General features: G+C 37.0%; 2 protein-coding genes across 2 annotated transcripts in view; one reads left to right on the top strand and one right to left on the bottom strand.

Moving 5' to 3' along the window:
- Window positions 1-4,287, top strand: part of npm1a (nucleophosmin 1a) — a 4,425-nt gene extending 138 nt beyond the window's left edge. Inside the window, exons 1-10 of the mRNA XM_052567675.1 lie at window positions 1-47; window positions 1,266-1,348; window positions 1,440-1,559; window positions 1,671-1,764; window positions 1,882-1,988; window positions 2,073-2,119; window positions 2,202-2,262; window positions 2,347-2,550; window positions 2,733-2,807; window positions 3,481-4,287. The exon at window positions 1-47 is cut by the window's left edge and continues 138 nt beyond it. Of these exons, the coding sequence (XP_052423635.1) occupies window positions 8-47; window positions 1,266-1,348; window positions 1,440-1,559; window positions 1,671-1,764; window positions 1,882-1,988; window positions 2,073-2,119; window positions 2,202-2,262; window positions 2,347-2,550; window positions 2,733-2,807; window positions 3,481-3,522 (873 nt within the window). The 5' untranslated portion in view covers window positions 1-7 and the 3' untranslated portion in view covers window positions 3,523-4,287. The remainder of the gene's footprint in view (window positions 48-1,265; window positions 1,349-1,439; window positions 1,560-1,670; window positions 1,765-1,881; window positions 1,989-2,072; window positions 2,120-2,201; window positions 2,263-2,346; window positions 2,551-2,732; window positions 2,808-3,480) is intronic.
- A 1,994-nt stretch (window positions 4,288-6,281) lies between these two features.
- LOC127966133 (T-cell leukemia homeobox protein 3-like) lies at window positions 6,282-11,458 on the bottom strand. Its single transcript, XM_052566958.1, has 3 exons — window positions 10,786-11,458; window positions 8,348-8,585; window positions 6,282-7,430 (listed from the first exon to the last, which is right to left on the bottom strand). The coding sequence occupies exons 1-3, from the start codon at window positions 11,231-11,233 to the stop codon at window positions 7,217-7,219; spliced, it is 900 nt and encodes a 299-aa protein (XP_052422918.1). The 5' UTR covers window positions 11,234-11,458; the 3' UTR covers window positions 6,282-7,216.
- Window positions 11,459-19,544: the final 8,086 nt, after the last annotated feature.

Genomic DNA, 19,544 nt, shown 5'->3' on the forward strand with positions numbered 1-19,544 from the left:
TACAGAGATGGATCTCGAACAAATGGGTCCCCAAACCTTCCTGTACGGTATGTATTGCGTTAAATAATTATCTTGATCCATTCTTGTTGTATAGTCTATTAGATCACACGTATAGTACGTAAAGGTGGCACTAGTAAGTTACACAAACTGAGCATGGCGTAACGTTAGTGTAAATGCCACCCAACTACGTTACCCGAAGTTATATTGTCAGACTTAAATTGTTTAGAAGCACATGTTGAATATTTAACTGGTATAAATATATTGTAATATAGATGCTACTCGATGTGGAGTGACATTAAACAACACGTGTAAGTTAGAGCATGAATTCACACTAGCTAATCGGTTAGCACTAACTTACATTATACACATAATGGTAGTCAGCAATTAATCTGAAACCCCTTTATGTTTGTTCTAGCCTTTTTTTATTTATATATAACGTTATATACGAAACGAAGCCTCCACAGCTCGTGTCTCCCTGCACGCGCTCTCTAAACACGTGCGTTGGTCCTGGCGCTCCAAAATGGCGTCACTGTGCTGCACGTGTTAGATGCAAAGACAGTAGATGAGACAACGCATTAAGTGTTTGAATAGCATGCAATTTAAGAGTATATCCTTCGTTATAGGTGATTGATCGAATGAATACTAATTAAGTACCGGTTTTTTCTTCTTCTTAGTTTCGTTTTCCTAACAGACACACCCAGGTATTTTGCGCAAATGATGCTAACGCCAATCACGATTATTACAATGGAAACGCAATTCTGGTGTAAAGATTTTGTCGGCATTGTCAGGTCTTTAGCAGTAAATGAAAATATGAACATGTAGAGCATCTCTCAAACCTTGCCACGTGTAGATCCTTGCTTCCACATGAAACCGCATTGAATGCGTTTTTTTCTTCTTTTTTTTTCTTTTTTGAATATGGTTCTCTATAAACGATGCAGAGCGAAGTGCATGCTATAAAAATGAACGTGAACGAATCGTTCTTTGGAGCCAGATTATTTAAATGGTTGCTTCACGAATCCAGACAGGATGATTCCTTTACGAATCGGATTGATTGAATCACACCGAGCGATTCTCTGACTCATTTACTCAACCAAGATCAGAATCGGGGAGCACTGCCAAAGTAAATGAGTCACTTAATTGCTTTGAAGAGAGAATTGCTCGAGAATAACTTTGCCAGTTTGCAGAATTGAGTTACACTTTTCATCACCGGAGGGCTCTTAATGCCTTTTAAGTACTTTTTAAATAAACTTGTTTGTTTTTTATAGGTTGCGAGCTCAAGGCAGGCAAGGAAGTCACTTTTAATCCAGAGGATGATGATGATTATGATCATCAGTTATCAGTCCGAATGGTACGTGGCCTTTTATAAATGGTCTTCCAATTTTTTTTAAAACATTTAAATCTCATATATAAAGCATTTTCTTATTTGTTAATTGTTGCAGGCCTGCGTTGATCCCACAACAAAAGACGAGCTGAACATTGTGGAGATCGAAGGACAGGATTCGGAGGGTCAGAAGGTCAAGGCAGTTCTGGCCACGCTCAGGCCTTCCACTCTCCCCAGCGTAAGTAGAATGGCCATCCACTGAGCGATGTCATTTCACACATCTTTAGGGTGCACTTGAGTTGATCTCCTTGAATTGTTCTTGTTAAATAGCGATGTGTTCGTATCGCAGGTGTGTTTGGGTGGGTTTGAGATCACTCCACCTGTTGTGTTCCGCCTACGCTCTGGTTCCGGTCCAGTTCACATTAGTGGACAGCATCTCGTCAGTGAGTACTTCATAATACTTGAGGAAGTGTAGCATTATTTGGGATTGTCTCAGATAAACACTTGGAAAACTGCTTTGGGAATTTTCAGGAAGTTTCTTATTGGTACTTTTCTTTCAGTCATGGGAGGAGACCAGTCCTTTGATGAAGAAGAGGAGGAGGAGGAAGAAGAGGAGACACTGACAACAGCTAAGAAGAGGCCAGCATCGGTGACTCAAAATCCTTCAGTAAGTTCTGGAATTAATTAGGATCCTTTCTTTATGTATGTGCAATTTTGTGGCTCTTTTTTTTTAACCAACGTTCTCTCATAGAAAAAAATGAAGTTAGATGAAGAGGAGGAGGACGAAGATGAGGATGAGTATGTGATGTCTTTTTCCATCTATGTAAAGTCATAGGTAATTTAGTATTTCAAAAAATGAATAAAATATTTCACCTTACAGAGATGATGATGAGGACGATGATGATGAGGAGGAGGAAACTGAAGAAGAGTCTCCTGTAAAGGTGAAATTAGTTTTAGGTCCTACATCTTGTATAATGTTGAGAAACTGTGGTCAGAAATGCTTATATTCCTAATTGTTCTGTCAGGAAAAGAAGGCACCATCCAAACCACAGACCCCTGCACAGAACGGAAAAGGACCCAAGTCCAATACGCCTGCTAAACAACAGAACAAGACTCCCGAAAAGAACAAAAAGGATGTCAAGAAAGCACAGTCACCCAAAACGCCACAGACCCCACAGGTCCTCACTGTCCCCGAGATCAAAGCCAAAATTATGGCAAGTGTAGAAAAGGTATGTTTTCCTTTGTACCCTCTCTGCATATGAAGTCACAATAAATTTCTGCATGTAGTAAGAAACCATCATCCTTCCGTGCTTTAGGATACAATGGGTAAAGTTTGATTAGTGTATGATATTATTCAAAAGCAAAAATAATTCTAGAAAATAGCACTCGTGTTTTCTTGTTTGTTTTTCAGGGTGTAGCATTGCCAAAATTACAGCCAAAGTTTGAGAACTTCGTAAAACACGGCTTAAAAGTCACGGACGCAAAGGTATATGCATTTTTCTTGTCATGTTGTTTTTTTGATATTAGTTAGTAAAAAAAAGAAAATCTAAGACACTTTTTTTTATTGTTGTTGTTGTCGAACACTGCAAATTTAGACTTGGCATAATTTTTTTTTTTTTAATCTATATACGAAATAAGACAATTGTTTAATTGTTTTTCTTCTAAGAAAAAATGTTTTAACCTGTTAACTGTCACTCACGTTTTTGAAGATAGACTTGAATGTGCATGATACAAACCTACATTTTGTAGATTTTGTAATGTAGATTTCTGAGGATGCACTCTTGTCATAAATTGATCTATTACTTTTCTTACATAATTTTTACCAAAAATATTGGTATAATATATATTTGGGAGACTTAGACCTTTCCAACGATGTATAGTTTGTCAAGATTAGATTAAATTTGATTGTAATATAGTTTAGTCAACGTAGGCGTCCCGTATACGGGACGGGGGTGACATTTAACAGGTTAATGATATTTGGATAGCCAGGTTTTTTGGCTGCCAAATGTTCAAAATAAATGAAAGTAAAAACATGTTAATTGTCAAAGTGGTGTATTCTAGTCGTTGTATGCATAAATTGCATAAGGAACATATTCGGAACCGTCATGAATGAAGGTCTTACCTTTACTTCTGTTTTGTTTCAACCCCCCCCCCCCAAGGTAATCGAGGAGCTCTGGAAGTGGAGACAGAGTGTAAAATAAGAGCTAAACCATCTTTTGTTTTGCTTAAATTATTAGGCGCTCCCCCAATTTTTTCTTTTTTTTTTTTCTTTTTTTTTTTTTTGACCATGATTTTACTTTTTCTTGTTACCTGCAATTTTAAGTTCGTCCCCATACTCTTCTGTTTCTATGTCAAATCCGTGCCATTCCCTGAGAAGACTCCGTGCCATTCCCTGAGAAGACTTTAATCAGAACATGACCTTTTTCATCCTTTGCAATCTGGCTTCTCCTCACCCTCTCGTGTTGTCATGTCCCTGGAGTGTGGCCTTAATTTGGCAGCCTTGTTGTTTAAATGAGAGTCTGAGCAGATTTCAGCCCTCTAATTTATATAAAGATTTGATGACTACCCGTCCATGGTTTCTTTAAAATCACATGGAAATGTGTTTATGGCGTTCTTATTAGAGATGCACCTGCCAAGTCAATCTACTGAAATCTTGAACAACTTGACCTGATTTGCAATGCATGATTAATGGGTTTCAGAATGGTATCGGTGATGAATTCCAGTATTTCAGCAGTATGTTATTTTTTGTTATTGTCTGTATCCTGTAACTTTTGCTAGAAGGTGGGCTGTACTTTATGTTTGGGATTGATTAGTCAACTGTAATTAATCCAATGTCAAGAATGTATAATGTCAGTCTGTGCAGCTAAATCTCAGAGCTCATAATCTGTGGACTGCAATTCAAATGTGGTTCACTTTTTTGACTTTATTGAATCTGTTTAAATGCAAATAAAGTTTATATTTCACAAGTGTTAACCCATTTAATGTGGCTCGTAAAATTCAGGACTGTTTTGATGGGTCTCCCCAAGTTTTGTCCTTTGCTTGACTGTCAGTGTCTCAACTAGTATGAACACCTAGCGTTAATTTACCTCCATGAAAATTAATGAAAAGATGTTTTGTATGTAAAGTATGAGAGAGAACGAGAATAGTATTAAATAGTAGTGTTATGTGATGCGGTCTTCGTTTAATTGTGCTGAAACTGTAATTTAAGTGATTAATGCAGATTTTAAGAAGAGGAAAGTTTTCTTATTTCTTTACTGTTAAAACACTCAATGGTTTTATTACCCTTGGTTTGTTTTTATAGATTTGTGAATTCAAACTTTACCTCAGAACCAGTTTTAAAAAACCTGCCTGCTTTTTTGCACAAAAAGGGGGGAAAAATTGCTTTTATCTAACATTCAGAAACTTTTGGGCTGATTTCAGTGTTGATGCTTGTAGAGCTGTGCAGTAACAGTTTACATGAAATTTGGATTACGTAATCAGATTACAAAAAATATCACTTGTAATTAAAGTAGGCCTACTCGTAGTCAGGCTACAGTTTTATTTTTATTGATTGCTTAATTTCATATTCACAAACTATATATTATTGATTATTCTTAATTACTCCTTTTCATCTTGCTATACTCGGTATTTTTTTTTTTCTTGCATTCACAGATATGTTGGTTAACGCGTGACATACAGATAGCGACACAAGATAGCTCTATTTTTTGTAGGTCTAAGTGTTTTATTTTTATTGATGTTACTAATTTAAAATTACTACTTTTAATTTTACATTATTCATAATTTAATTAGCCTTTCATTATACAATAAACCCTCTGCAGCTCAAGGCCCAGTTTTGTAAACCTTGACGTAATGTTTAATGCACTCCGTTATCTTACTTTTTGTATAGGGTATGGTAGGCTATAATATTACCCAATTTAAATCGACATAAGTCAAAAGTAATCAAAAAGTAGCCTAGTCTGATTAAAATGTGTAATGTAACTGATTACGTTATAACTAGGCTAACGTTATCATTTTTGTCATGTAATTTGGAATCGGTAACGTACTGCCTAACCTCTGCTCGGCTCTGCTTGCTTCTAACAAAAAAATTATACAAACACACACACACATTTACAAATAAATAGTCGCGGGTTTGCCAATATTCATAGGCTATATTTTCCAAAACTATTCTACACCTTTTTAGCATTTTTAACAAGTAGAATTATTTTACTATATTTATAGGTTACATTTATTTTTAATCGTTTAGACGTTTAATATATTCGTTCCGAGTTTGTGGCTGTAGATGACCGCTTGCACGTGATAGCCAGCAGAGGGCGGTAAAACACCACGCTTTACAAATCACTTTGTAGTCGAGCACCCGTAGAAGTGATGTCATTGCTGTAGATGTGGAAAGGAGCCAGGAATACTTCCTGTGTAAATTATCTTGAGTATTGAGTCTATATCACCGAAGGCTTTCTCAGATGAACCATACACATCACCTCACCCTCTCCAGTCAAAGAGGTCCTGGCACAGGTCACTACTAACCATCTGTCCACACAGAGCTGTGGCGGGACTCCACAGGTTCACCCTGCGGAGGCTTCAACAGCATCATAATGTAAGGAGTCTGTTAAATCACTTTATAATGGACACCCCTCCATTTACCCCCCACCCAGGCCTTTAAAACAGGTCAGTTCCTGAGAGTCAGCACTTTGGGAGGAGGGAGTTGGTTGCAGTGGGCATAAAGGCATTTTTATGGTCCCACAGGATCCCGCATTTATCTACTTGAGAACATAAGTGCTTCTTTGCTGTGGCAGGCATAATCGACTGCAAGCAACTACCAGGACTCAGTGTTTATTTGTCGATCAAGTTGTGTAGAATGGTGGTAGGACCTCTGAAAGCAACACATTACTCTAGAGAAGAGTGCTCCTTAGGGATTTGGAAAAAAAAAAAAACATTAGGGAAATAACAAATTAAGCAAAGCACACCTTTTCTGCTAATGCCAAAACAGAATGTTTATTACTTTTTGTTTGCTATTTACATATTTATCAAATACAAAGTATAATACAGAGTTTGGGATGAAACCGCACACCTACATCATCTAACAAACCCTTGTTTCATCTGAAATTGTTCTTTCCCACAGACACACAACATTCAACCATCAAAGCATGATTCTGAGGAGTTTCAGAGCGGCGTTTGGAGTCACTGCTGAATAAATCTAACCAATAAAATCAATTGCAACCACCCCGTACAACGTCATACGACTCTCTTTTGAACGCTTCATGCGATTCCTCAAATAATTGGGATGTAGTTTCATAAAATAAAAATAAAAGAATAAAAAAGTAGCTGGTTAGCTTTTAAATACCAAAAAGACAAGATATGCATACCCAGCCTGACAAAAAGGGAAAAGTGTTTGTCTATATGTGCGTCTTTCTGTCCTTTTATTTTCACAGATGGTCAGATTGTGGGCATTTTAGGTCGTGCAACTCACATTATAAATAAGTAATTGATCGTTACTTCACTCTTCTGCATTAATCCTGTATTCTACAGCTCTGAGTGGTGGAGAAATTACACAGGGGGGGCAGAAGGACAAATGAAAGGATGGAGGAGAAGATCAGAGGATCTGTAAAAGGGTCGGCTGAGATGGCCTGTTCCATTCTACAAGTCATTTTGTCGATGAAACTGACCCTGATGGGGATAAAAGTCTCTGTACGCACAGACACACCACAGAAAACAGGCTTCATTTATTCTGCAGAGGCTCATACGACACAGAACCGTTTTATTTGTATGGGTTTGCTCACTGTTGGATGGCCAATATTAGTTCCCCACTTTTTTGTGGAATGAAATAGTCTTTTAGGACGGAGATAAGGTCAACATCCCAGTCCATCGAGAATGTCATTTACTTCTTGAGTTCTGGTATGTTCATACGAGCGCAGTCACTCCTCCGAGCTTGCCGCTCTCCTCGCCCGCCCAAGGCTGTAGGTTCTGCAGGGCGAACAGCGATGAGTTGTGGATGCAGAGTGGGTCTGATGGAACTGAATCAGTCAAAGACTTCTGAAAGGCATCGTGCTGGAGTTGAATCATCAGCCGGTTGGCCTGCTGACGCTCTGCCTCCCTCTCTTCCGCCGTCTGCCGCCTGACACGAGATGATATAGAGAAAATTAGAGGAGTAGAAGTTTTACATTTGCCACAGACTTGCTCATATGCACATTTACTGCAGCTATTCAGTTTCCAGTGCAAACAGCGAATTACAGGGTGAACTACAGTAAAGCTGCAATAAAATATGGTGATCTTTGAGGAAAAAAAAACACTAATCGTGTCAATATTTTACCGATATATGGATTTAGATATAATTCATTTAAGTGAGATTTTGTGAATTGGTTTGTGGAGATGTAGTTGATTAATGGAGGTAAATATCCAGTCTATTTAGACAAAACATTTGTGTAATGTTCAAGCAGCTCCTCCTTTTCTCCAAAGTGTGGTATGCCGTTAGTGCGTTTGCCTTAATTAATAATTAATATTTCTTCTTGACAACACCATTAATTCCCCAATAATTCTTACTGGTATTATGGCTGTTAGTAGGTCAAATCTGAAAAGTGATTTCAGGTCATAACAGGCACTAATGTGGTTAATATGCATGTATATATATATATATATATTTTTTTTTTTTTAATTTTTTTTTAAAGGCCTACATTTTTGTCTTTATTTAGTCAGTCAGTTTATGCAAAATATGCTTTTCAGTCGGTTTAATGATTTTATGTCCAGCGTGAAATTTTATCAAGTACATCGTTCTATCATTCCAGTCATTTCTGTTGCCTGTTTACAACTCTGGATAAAACCATGTTATAGTTTAAAAAAAAAAACTATTTCACAGTGTGCTGTTGGACATTATCAGTGTCCAGACAAAAAGATGTGCAATGCGAAATATAGTGAAATTTCAGCGTTCTTGTGTCTTTGTTCCTCATATGCGATCACACTGGAGTTCTCCACCATTTTTCTCAACATTTTAACTCTTTCCATTACAATATATCAACCTTTCTTTCTGTGTCTCACCTCCACTTGGTCCTGCGGTTTTGAAACCAGGTTTTGACTTGGGCGTCTGTCATTTTCAGAGTTTTAGCCAAAGCTGCTCGTTCAGCGCTGGCCAGGTATTTTTGTCTGTGGAAGCGCTTCTCCAGCTCGCAGATCTGCACTCGGGAGAAAGACGTACGGGGCTTCTTTCTCTTAGGTGGTGTGCGGTTCTGGTACGGGTGACCAATACGCCGAGCCACAGTGAAAGGTGTCAGGGCTGCTGTAGTATGAATAAGGAAGGAAAAGCCAGTGAGAGAAGAGTCTGACACAGTCTACTGACCTCCTTCTGTCACACTAAATAATTTTTCAGGCAAAATTGGAATCTATTCAAGATTTAAAATCACTTTTGTTAATATTGTGATTTTTAATGTATATATAAAATTAATTATAAAACCTATTATTTTGTATATCTACATTGTAAAATATTTACGTTGCTTTTGCAGTATCAGAGTTTTTAAATGCATTTAAATGCTGTAAAGACAGACTGTCAAAAGCCCACAAAAAAAACCTGGAAGCATTGCACATTTTTTCAATCAAGCTTTATCCCCCGCATATAATAATTGACAAAGAAAATGAAGGGCTGTTATGAAGTAAAATGCTTTTTGCACATTAAACCAGCTTTCACTTAAAGGTTTCAGTAATTGTGCCCAAGTTTCTGACTCTTGCTGAGTCAAAGGAAAACTCTGTTCCTCATTATTATGAATTATTCCATGCCTTCATGCACTATACCTTTTAGATGTCAAGTAAGACTTTATATTATTGATTGATAAATACTAAAAACCCCTCATAAACAGATGGATTGCTGATGCTTTTGGGATTTGTTGAGAGGCCTGTTACTCAGGTTACATATAAGCTATACAATAAAATCACACAAAACATATCCTATTAATGTTGCATCAAATACAAACAACAGCTGTTCCCCTAATGACAGCAATTACCTATATTGTTCATTTATTTATTACCTAAAACACACAGTAGAGCAGTAGAGCGCCTGTTACCGCAGCTATAGGTGGCAATAATTAAAGCTGGTGAAATATTGATATGTCTCTCTAATGGCACAGCGTTCGCATTTACCCCAGAATAAAGAAAGCTGGTGATATATGTGACAGCTCTGAATTGTAAGTTTATATTCATATGCAAAAGAGCGGTTACACTAAACAAAACAATACTCGTTTATTTCTGTATTTATGTAGCCCGCTTGGTAGATCTTCAATACATATATGAAAAACAAAATAATAATAATAATAATAAGCCTGCATATCAAATTAAATCTGGTTAATATACAAAACGCGATGATTTTAGTTATTTCACTATTATTCAGATTGTGTTAAAATTGCACTTGTCCAATACGCTTAAATGAAAACGAAATCATGCAAACAACAACAAAATATATTAGTATATATGTATGTATATATATATATATATATATATATATATATATATATATATATATATATATATATATATATAAATTTTTTTTTTCGTGCTGTTAACCTACACGTTGACCTACGCTGAACATTTTGAGATGTTGACTTTCTATCGGCCTTTTCATTTAATTTCGCCCACAACTGGCACAGGTGTTTCACGCTCTTCAAGGTCAAATAAAACTAAAACGAGCTCTTCGGCAGCAGCCATTCATCTACCGGCTCTTTATGGAAACAGCAGGATCAAGTTTCCCAGACACACTGTCTAATATTTATTGTATTGAAACCTCTACCAATTCATCCTTCTGGTTCTTTCACGAGCACACGTGCAACAACATCACAGTTTGCACAATTAAAATGGCAAATGATTAAAAGTGCATTATGCTATTTTGGGGAATACATTTCTATTGCGATAACTCGCAAATACATTTTTAAATGTATAGGCTAGGCTACTCTATTTAAGTAATCCGTGGTGCGTTCATATGAATATAGTCTTTAATAAAATATTGTCTAATTATTTAAATGAAGGTTACTTTAATAATAGGCTAACTAAAGCATCACATAATATACTAGGCCTAAAGTTATTGCTAAAATACTGTTATTATAGCATTTCACCAACAATAGCTGAAATGTTTTGTTTGCTTGTTGTTGTTGTTTTTGTGTCCTATAATAAATAAATAAAAAACAGAATTTAAAATAATTAAAACAAGAAGGAGAAAAAAACACCAGTCTTAGACATTTGTATGTTTTACATTTCATACGAAGTCTGCTTGACTTTTACTGTCAAAAATCCACAAACCACCGACATTTTAAATTACAAATATTTTAAATCATAATTCACAAAGAGTTTGGACTTTTCGCATTTATGTTTGTGTTCTTGAGGGATTTTTGTTTTCTCAGACAATTCACCATTTCGTGATTCTGATAAGTTTAACCACGAGGATTTTGTCAGAAAAATTAAAGGAGCAGATCGAAAGAATAAGACTATTTGTTTACCTGCAAACCTGTCTTTGGCGAAGCGCTGGCTGCTCTCCATCCAGGGAAAACTCAGGCTCCCAAGACCGGGCACTGCGCTGGCCATGGGTGGAGGCACGGCCGCGGTCAGGGGCCTGTGAGCCGGGACCCTAATCACTCCTCCGGGTGCAAGGGTCAAGTTCACCCCGTATGGACTGGTCTCCTCATATGGAGCCGCGATGCCGTGAAAAGTGCCGGTTAGTGTCGTGTACGGCGTTGCGCTCGCTCCCGTTGGGCTGCCGAGATGGTAACTTCCTCCGCTCGCGCTGCCGCTGCTGCTGCTCTCGGAGTTATTCCTGCTCGAGTTCTGCTGTGGCTCTTGATCGGTGCCGCTGAGAATCTGGTCAATGCCGAAGCTGATGGGTTCATGTTGGGTAGGTTGTGATGTTTGACTGGTGCCACTTGGGCTAGAGCTTGGGGCTCGGTCCATCCTCACCACCCGAAGCTTTCCAGCGAGTTTATTCCACAGACAATTTCGGACTGCCCTGGAATTGTAGCCTACTACGGAAAACTCTAGATCTATGAATGAGGGAATCCCTAGTAATGGCTACTTTGTGATGTATTAGCCTACTCCTCGAGATTCAATTTTTGACTTAGGATGGTTTGGACGCATTCGTCTGTGGGTGAAAAGTTTTTGGCACGAGGACTTGGCAGATTTCTGGCACTCTCTCTCTCTCTCTCTCTCTCCACTGGATCCCTGCGCGGAACTCGTTGGGCTCTTCTCTTCTCTGATTGGACAGTGCTCAATCTCCCTCTCCTTATTGGCTTTCATTTTGTTACAAGTCACAAAGCATAACGCGTTTTATGACATCATTCTTTAAAATGCAGATCGTTTAGTCCTCGATTTCTGTATTGGTCAAGTATCTCTTTATTATGGGCATGCTGACATCAGCACGTCATCACTGGCTTTTTAAATACTTGAGTATTTAACAGAGATTCTACCGTGGCCTCGTGTGGAAAATAAAGTGCTCATCAACTGTATTATTTACAATATGGAACTTTTGTGTAGAAAAAAAGTAGTTTGTAGTTAGCTTATGAGATGAGCAATGTATAGGATGAATTAATTTTTTTTGATAATCTTTCTGATTTATGCAAAAATATTTATGATCAATTCTCACTTTAAGAAAACAAAATCGAATTTATATATCGCCTCCAGCAACTGAAGGAGTGCTTTTGACCCCAAAGCTGCCCCTCAACCTTTTTTTTTTAATTATTTCTAAAATGTCAGTCAACTTTAGACTCGCTTTATTAGAAAAAAAACAGCAAATTAAATACCCTTTTTATTTATTTTGTCCATGGGGCAGTTGGAAAGTATTAGAGTATTAAAGTCATAGGCTACATCGCATAAAGAAAAAGTACAACATAAAGGGTAATAATAATAATAATAATAATAATAATAATAATAATAATAATAATAGCCTAATAGTTATAGGTTTAGGATTCCTATTTTTGATAGACAATTCAATTCTGACAAAAAAGACATTACAATTCTGTTTATTTTCATAAACCGTGTTAACTGAGGCGCTTTTTTATCGTATTAATGTTATGAATATTAAACAAGTCTATATTATTAAAAATAAACGGAAAATAGACTGGAAGGTCGATTTAGGGGCGGTGTATTTTTGTCCGATATAGAGTAGGCTATCATTCGACGAAAATGGTAACATTAAACACTGGACATGGATAAGCAAAACTCACAAGTTACTTATTCTGTTAGAATGCAGTCATCATCTAATTTTTTAAAGTGTTCTTAAACCAACGTAAATCATTTTGTTTCTGTTAAATATTTTCTAAAATGTTACACGATTGAGTCTTTTATAGGCCCAGCATAATTTCAATGACTTAGATGCTCTTTAGTTGTTGCATCCTGAAACCGTCAGCTTCACAGCTGTGCGCCTGAAGGAGCCTGCACTGTTGGCGCTTGGAGAGCTGCACTCCCTTGCGCTTATTTAATCGAGAGTGTTGAGACACCCGATCTTCTGACAGCGGATCTAAGTGGTTCCTTGTAATCTGCCACGTAAAAATGATTATGCTCTTTTGGCCTGGCCGCCGCGTTTGATTAGCTTAAGGGGGAGGGAGCTGGTGTGGAGCAAATCCGTTTACTTTGAAGTAGTTGATATTTTAATAGACCATTAGTGCTGACGCTAAAAAGCCTCGGTCCCCCGGGAGCTCGGCCCTCGTCCAGTGGCTGAAGACGCTTAGCCTACGTCATTCCCGTCGTTGACCCATGGTCACTGTTTCGTTCTGAGCCTGTTAGCTTTTATCATGCAACATGCTTTCCTCTCATTAGATAGATAGATAGATAGATAGATAGATAGATAGATAGATAGATAGATAGATAGATAGATAGATAGATAGATAGATAGATAGATAGATAGATAGATAGATAGATAGATAGATAGATAGATGGGATGCATCGCAGTGTTCAAGTTAACTTAATTCAGTAATAAAATAAATCGCTATTCATGCATGTAAAAAATAAAGCCTAAAAATATAGACTGTCTTAAGAAGTATAGGCTTCGATATTTTACTTTTCGTTTTCTTATATTAGCTAATTTTGCAATAACAATAGTTGGCTTATATTTGTTTCAAAAGTTGCTCCGAAAGCGCTTTAATGGTGAAAAAAAAAAAAATGTAGGCCTACATCAATGAAAAGTTCTGCTCTGAATGAAACCATAATTTAATATTTTCTGTTTTGGGGGAGGTGGGTATTAAATGCACTCATAAACATCCCGATTCTGTGAGGGACACAGACGGTCTCACCTGGCAGAGTGCTGGAGGAGGACTCGGACCCACTTCTTATCTTTGACCCTTGCAAACAATTTAGCAGCCGGGAATCAATAGTTTGATGAAAACTGAATTAAAAGCGTGAAATCCCTCGCTCAAAGAGCAAATAAAGGAATGGTTGGCGAATTGTTGGAGTAATTACCGGGATCTGCATATGAGCGTGCGCGCGTGCCACCCTGCCCCCGGCGCTGTTTTTATTGCGCGTGTCTGCCGTTATCAATTCTGCCGAACATTTTAAATGGGAGTCTGGCAGCCCGCAGTATAAAAGCGCTCAGATAATATGCAAAAAGACGACGCTGCTTTTGAATAATAAATGACGCACTTTTATAGCGGCTTTAAAACACCTGTGATGCTACGATATGAAAAGACCATGATAAGTAATAGTGCATTTAAAAAGGATCTAGTATGTTTTTATTACTATATTTTAAAAAGCATAGAGTGAGAGAGACGGGTTGAAAGAAGGAAATGGGTTGAATGAGGAGGGGCTGGGAGCCAGAGAGATAGGCCCTAGCTGTATTATTGCAATAAAAGCCAAGAAAAAGTGAAAGGCGCTGAAATTCCCTCCCAGCGAAATACCCTGCTTAATGAAAGTTTAGAGTCTCTCTCTATCTCTCTGCCCATGAAATATTCACTCAAATGTTATATAAAGCTCAGCGCCTAATGTCCTTTATGGCTTTCTTTGTTTTTTTGTTTTTTTCTTCTTCTTGTTGTTCTTGCTTATTATTCTTGGGCTGTAATAGAACTCCTTTTAATTTAGTTTACATGGTGCGTCATCTGCGCCTCTTTCTTTCTTTCTTTCTTTCTTTCTTTCTTTCTTTCTTTCTTTCTTTCTTTCTTTCTTTCTTTCTTTCTTTCTTTCTTTCTTTCCTATAGGGCAGTGAATTCACTATACATGTGCATAACCGTCTTGAACTGAGAGTAGATCGTGTATATTTCTGCGTAAAAATAATGATTAAAAAAAATATGGTAAGAAAGTAAAACGTATTTTAGTCATAATGGATTTTTGTACTGGCCTATTTGGTGCAGGTAATATGTGTCCGGAAAAGAAACATACACACACACACACACACACACAAACACAGAAAGGTTTTTATTTTATCATTGTTATTTTTTTAACCCTGCTCACTATATTTCTATGACATTTAAAGACGTAAACTTGTGTTGAGGATAGGCTATAGAAAACCTACTGATCAAGATGATCTATTTGTGACCAGCAAACACATTATTTGTTTATGCATTTCAATGATTGTTTCCAATTGTATGTGCTGCTCCGAATGAAAAACCTTTTTATATTTGTTTACCATTTGAATTAAACCTCTAGAAATGAAAGTGATGGGTTATGATGTTATTAACAAGTAAATCTGATTACCACAACAAATTATAGGACAATTCACAAAATTGTAAATTTCTACATTTAATACAATATTTCCACCAGTGTTAGTTTGTAACAACAGCACTGTTTATACCTGACATTAATTCATATAGTTTAGGCATACAGTGCAGCTTTCTAAACCATTTTAATTTGCCAAAGATCAATATGGAATATTATAAAACATTTGAGACATATAGCACACACACACACTCATTACAAGTAACTTTGGTACTAACACTTCCCTTTCCTGTCTCCCCTAATTGATTCAAATCAGAGTTTTTCAGTATTATCAGAATACATATTTCTCACACACATTTACAGTATTTGTCCCCACAAATATCCAACTGATAGATCTACAGTTTCACAACATGATTAAATAAGCCTCCAAAATGAGCAGTCTGCCACACTGAGATCAGTTTACAAAAGACCACTGTACTGTACTACACAGATCTTTTTCTGAATAATTTAAGAAGCCTGTATGTTGAAATATACAAGACAGATTAATACAGTCAGACATTTGTTTTTAGATGCCAGTGAACAGAACATCTTTTTCATATTATTCTAATTCAGCATACAATCAGCTATAATTATTATTCTACATCTTTCTAGGCTTCTTATTGTTGTCGTTTTTCTTGTTGTTTTTATTAGTAATCTGCAATGTATGGTAATATGAATCTATTTATCTACATTCTCGATATAGAGTATCAGAAAGCAGCTGAATCAGGAAAGACCCCCTACCATGGGACACTGTATACAGAAGCAGATCTCTGTGTGTGTGTTTGCGTAAGGGGGAGCACTGCCACAGGCTTTTGCTTTTAGAGATCTCAGAAACTGCCCCTGATTGAGGAACTTGAAAAAAAGATGAGCAAGAGAAAGAGCAAGAGAGAGAGAGAGAGAGCGTGCAACGCACAGCTGTTTAAGACAATAGAGCAGGCTTTAGTGTAACCTGCTCACTGGGAGCATTTCAGCAACAAAGAGCCAAAGAGGAGTTGCCCCAGGGAGGAAATGGATAGCCTCTCTCTCCCCCTCCTTTTTTCAGAGCTCTCTCACTCACTCGCTTTGGTTCACACAGACACACAAGTGCATCTCTGTGCCTCATTATTGCTCAGTGTTCAGATGAGCCACGCTCCATTGAGTGAAGAGATGGAGAGAGTTTAACACACCACGCTGTGGAGAAATGAGCCGCAATCGGAAGTGCTCCTCTGGATGTGTGTTTGACTGGACCCTGTTTGATGTGATGCAAAGATTGTGGTCTTTTAAATGCTTCACCATGGCCATTTACTATTTCCACATTCTGTCTGTCTTGATGAGCTTTATCAGTAACACAAAACAGAACTGCCTTCAGGTTCCCCCATCTAATCCAGAATAATCCACAGAACAAGTTTTGTTTTATATTAAATAGCAAAATATGTTATTATTATTATTACACATGAATCAAATTAAATGTACTAACATTTTATAACAATATAATAGGATTTTATGCTTATGTATAAGTTGTTTATCCTAAAGGATAACATTTGTTGGATTTGTTTCAAAATATTGTTGTTGTTGATTTTATAGTTATTACCAATATAATATATAATTATTTTGCAATTTAATATTAACATTTTATTTAATATTTAGATATAATTTTAATACAAATATCTGTTTTTGCATTTATTTTAGATTTAAATTACACAATATTCTAGATCAATAAAATAAAAAGAAAGTTAGTAGGGGTCCAAAACAACATCAGACTCCACTGTCTTGTATGAACAACAAATATAAGACATTTAATAATAGACATTTAAAAAAAAATTGTATATATATATTAGTTACTAATTTTTTATTTATCATTGCATTTAATAACAATATGATATGATTTAATATGATTAAGATATTTAATAATATTAAATGTTTAATTAAGTATCATTTTAATATTGAAATGGAATTTATATATTTTTACAATTATCATAATTATTATATAACATTGTTTTTGTAATGTATTGTAATGATTTAATAAAATGTCAATATTTACATTTGTTTTTTTGCAATTAAATGACATGCTATTCTCATCCAGATCAATAAAATAAACATTAATGGCAGTCTTTGGAGGATTACAGGATGTTATATGAAACATAACCAAATCAGACCCCATTCACAATCCATTGCTAACAGGTTTGCAGGTAAAGTCTTCATCAAAACAGGTAGATGTGACGGTCAAACATGGAAGGCAGACTGACACTGTGTGTGCTGGAGGGGATGGCAGATCTGTGGCATGTGGAGCGCAGAACCGCTGCTCTGATGGTTGAGTGCGTGGCTCTGTTTCGCTTTAATGGCAGATGAGACAGAGGAGACGAGGAAGGGGTACATGTTTAAGGGGGGCAGCTGCAGGAACTTTTGAGAAAGTCTGACTTCTTTGGCCTGGAGAATAACTTTTGTTGGGACACTTGATGGTAATTATTACTCCTTAATCACCTCCAGGTTGTTTATATTGCTTAACTGTAACCTTACTACATCTACGTTGTGTTTTTTTTCCCTCTCCATGCGTGCCTATATCTGTGTGCACATGCTCCTGCAAGTGTGTGTGTGTTTTGTGCGTGTGTGGCGTCAGTGTCAGCCTCACCGTGAATCGTGTCAGAGGCACTCAATAAAAGGCGATTATTCAGTGTGTCGCTGTGCCTCTCTTTGTCTTCCTAACGACTGCCTTTTGACCTTCTCACCCTGCCTGCTGCCTGCCGGCGGGAGGGGAGGGAGCGCGGACCAGCTGCCACCAGTCTTACTGCCCCTCTCGTTGGCAGAGGCCTCGGCTACAGCCCCTGCTCCTCTCAGCACGCTGGGCCCTCAGGGTGGAGCAAGCTGTTGAGCCACCAGTCTCCCTGCTGTCCCACCTGCCCTACACACATTTATACATACACACACACCGTCTCTCAGCATAGCCCGAGGCATCGCTGTCTCCTCCTATGTCTCATCCATCTCCGCTCACTTCCAGTCCGTTCATTTCATGTTTTGTCACTTTCTGAAGGTTTAGTTTTAGTCCTATTTTCTTTTAGTAGCAATAGTTGTTTTCCCCTCCAAGCTGTTTTCGTCTGTTTACAGAGTTAACTGTCAGATTTAAGTTACATTAGTGGGTGACATAAACTTGTAGCGCAGTTTATGGACTCTTCGACTGGTTTGAGGGTTTTTATAGGATTTTCTATTAATGTTGTTTGCTGTCTGGAGTATGTGTGTGCTGACATCCAACATGAGGCTTTTGCGGGATTTAAGGGATAGTGGTGCTAGTTATGGACATTGGAAAACAATGGCAACATTTTACAGTGAGGTTCAGTAAGCGAGCATTAGCATTAGGTAGCCCATCATGGGTTTGTAGTAATGACCAGCATGTTTTGCAGTATTTATTAATGTTAATATATAATTATTTGTATTGTTAATTTTGTATGTTTGTGAATTTTAACTGTTACAAATTGTTAATGCAAATGTTTAAAAATGCATTAACATTATATACACTAATAAATGCCCTGAAGGTATTGTTGTCTGTCAGTTTGTGTGCTTTAAAAAAATACTGAAGTTTTGAAGTTGTAAATTAAATCTTATTGGAGTATGTATGCTATTCTAAGGAATTACTATTTCAGTCTTTACTTTTTCCATTTAATTTATTTTACTTGCCATGTCTTTGAAATTATCTGGGAAATTTACTAGCATGTTCTGAGTACAATAGTTCTTCCAGAAGTGAAAATTAATTTACTCACCATTATCTCATTCCAAAAGGATATGACTTTCTTTTGTTCTGTGGAACACCAAAGAAGATGTTTTGAGGAACGGTTTTTGCTTTACTGTCTATGAGTCAATGGGTCAAAAACAGCTTTCAATTTATGGAAAACAACAAAGACCATAGATATAGGACTTAGACAACAAGCAAATGCTTTTTAAAATAAAGGCATACAGGTTTGATTATTATACCATGTATGTATGTTAACGTTTATGGTGAACTCCAGAGTATTACATGCAGGAAATAAAAGAAAAACTGTGATTATTTCCTTGTTACTACCTTAATAGCTTCAACATGTTTCAACAAAATTAAAGATGTACACTTTGTATTTCATTTTAGCATTGTCCACTAAATGCTTTTGCAAACCATAGCACTCATGAGCCAAAGCATTGGACACACACAAACACATACACTCAGAGAGGTTCTTTCTGCTCTTTCTTTCTGACATCTCCATGATGGATGGCTTTCAAACACACACTTTATGAGCTGAGCATTCATCTGGATTCACAGCATCCACAACCAGATTTATCTGGGACGTGTATGAATGTGTGTGTTGGGGTGTGTGTGTGTGTGTACGCGCATGTGTGAACCGAATGTGAGAAAGAAAAAAAAACTGGGTAGAGCGAGAGAAACAGTGAGGTGCGGAGAAATTGCATAGAGTGTTTTTTTTTTTTTGGATTCTGTGGTCTTTTTGTCTGAGATCCATAATTTATCTTTCATTCAGAATTATTGCGATTTAAAAAAAAGAAAGAAAGAAAGAAAGAAAAAACGCTAATTAAATTCAGAATGGTTCCCCTCTATGCAGGCTATTCAAAATGTCCCACAGGTGAACGA

Source organism: Carassius gibelio, chromosome B10, assembly GCF_023724105.1.
Source record: "Carassius gibelio isolate Cgi1373 ecotype wild population from Czech Republic chromosome B10, carGib1.2-hapl.c, whole genome shotgun sequence".
Taxonomy (NCBI): domain Eukaryota; kingdom Metazoa; phylum Chordata; class Actinopteri; order Cypriniformes; family Cyprinidae; genus Carassius; species Carassius gibelio.

Coding starts and splice junctions, on each gene's coding strand:
- LOC127966133 (XM_052566958.1), bottom strand. CDS start 11,233: ATGGACCGAGCCCCAAGCTCTAGCCCAAGTGGCACCAGTCAAACATCA. Junction 8,586..10,785: donor CGCCAAAGACAGGTTTGCAG/GTAAACAAATAG, acceptor TTCATACTACAG/CAGCCCTGACACCTTTCACT. Junction 7,431..8,347: donor AACCGCAGGACCAAGTGGAG/GTGAGACACAGA, acceptor ATCTCGTGTCAG/GCGGCAGACGGCGGAAGAGA.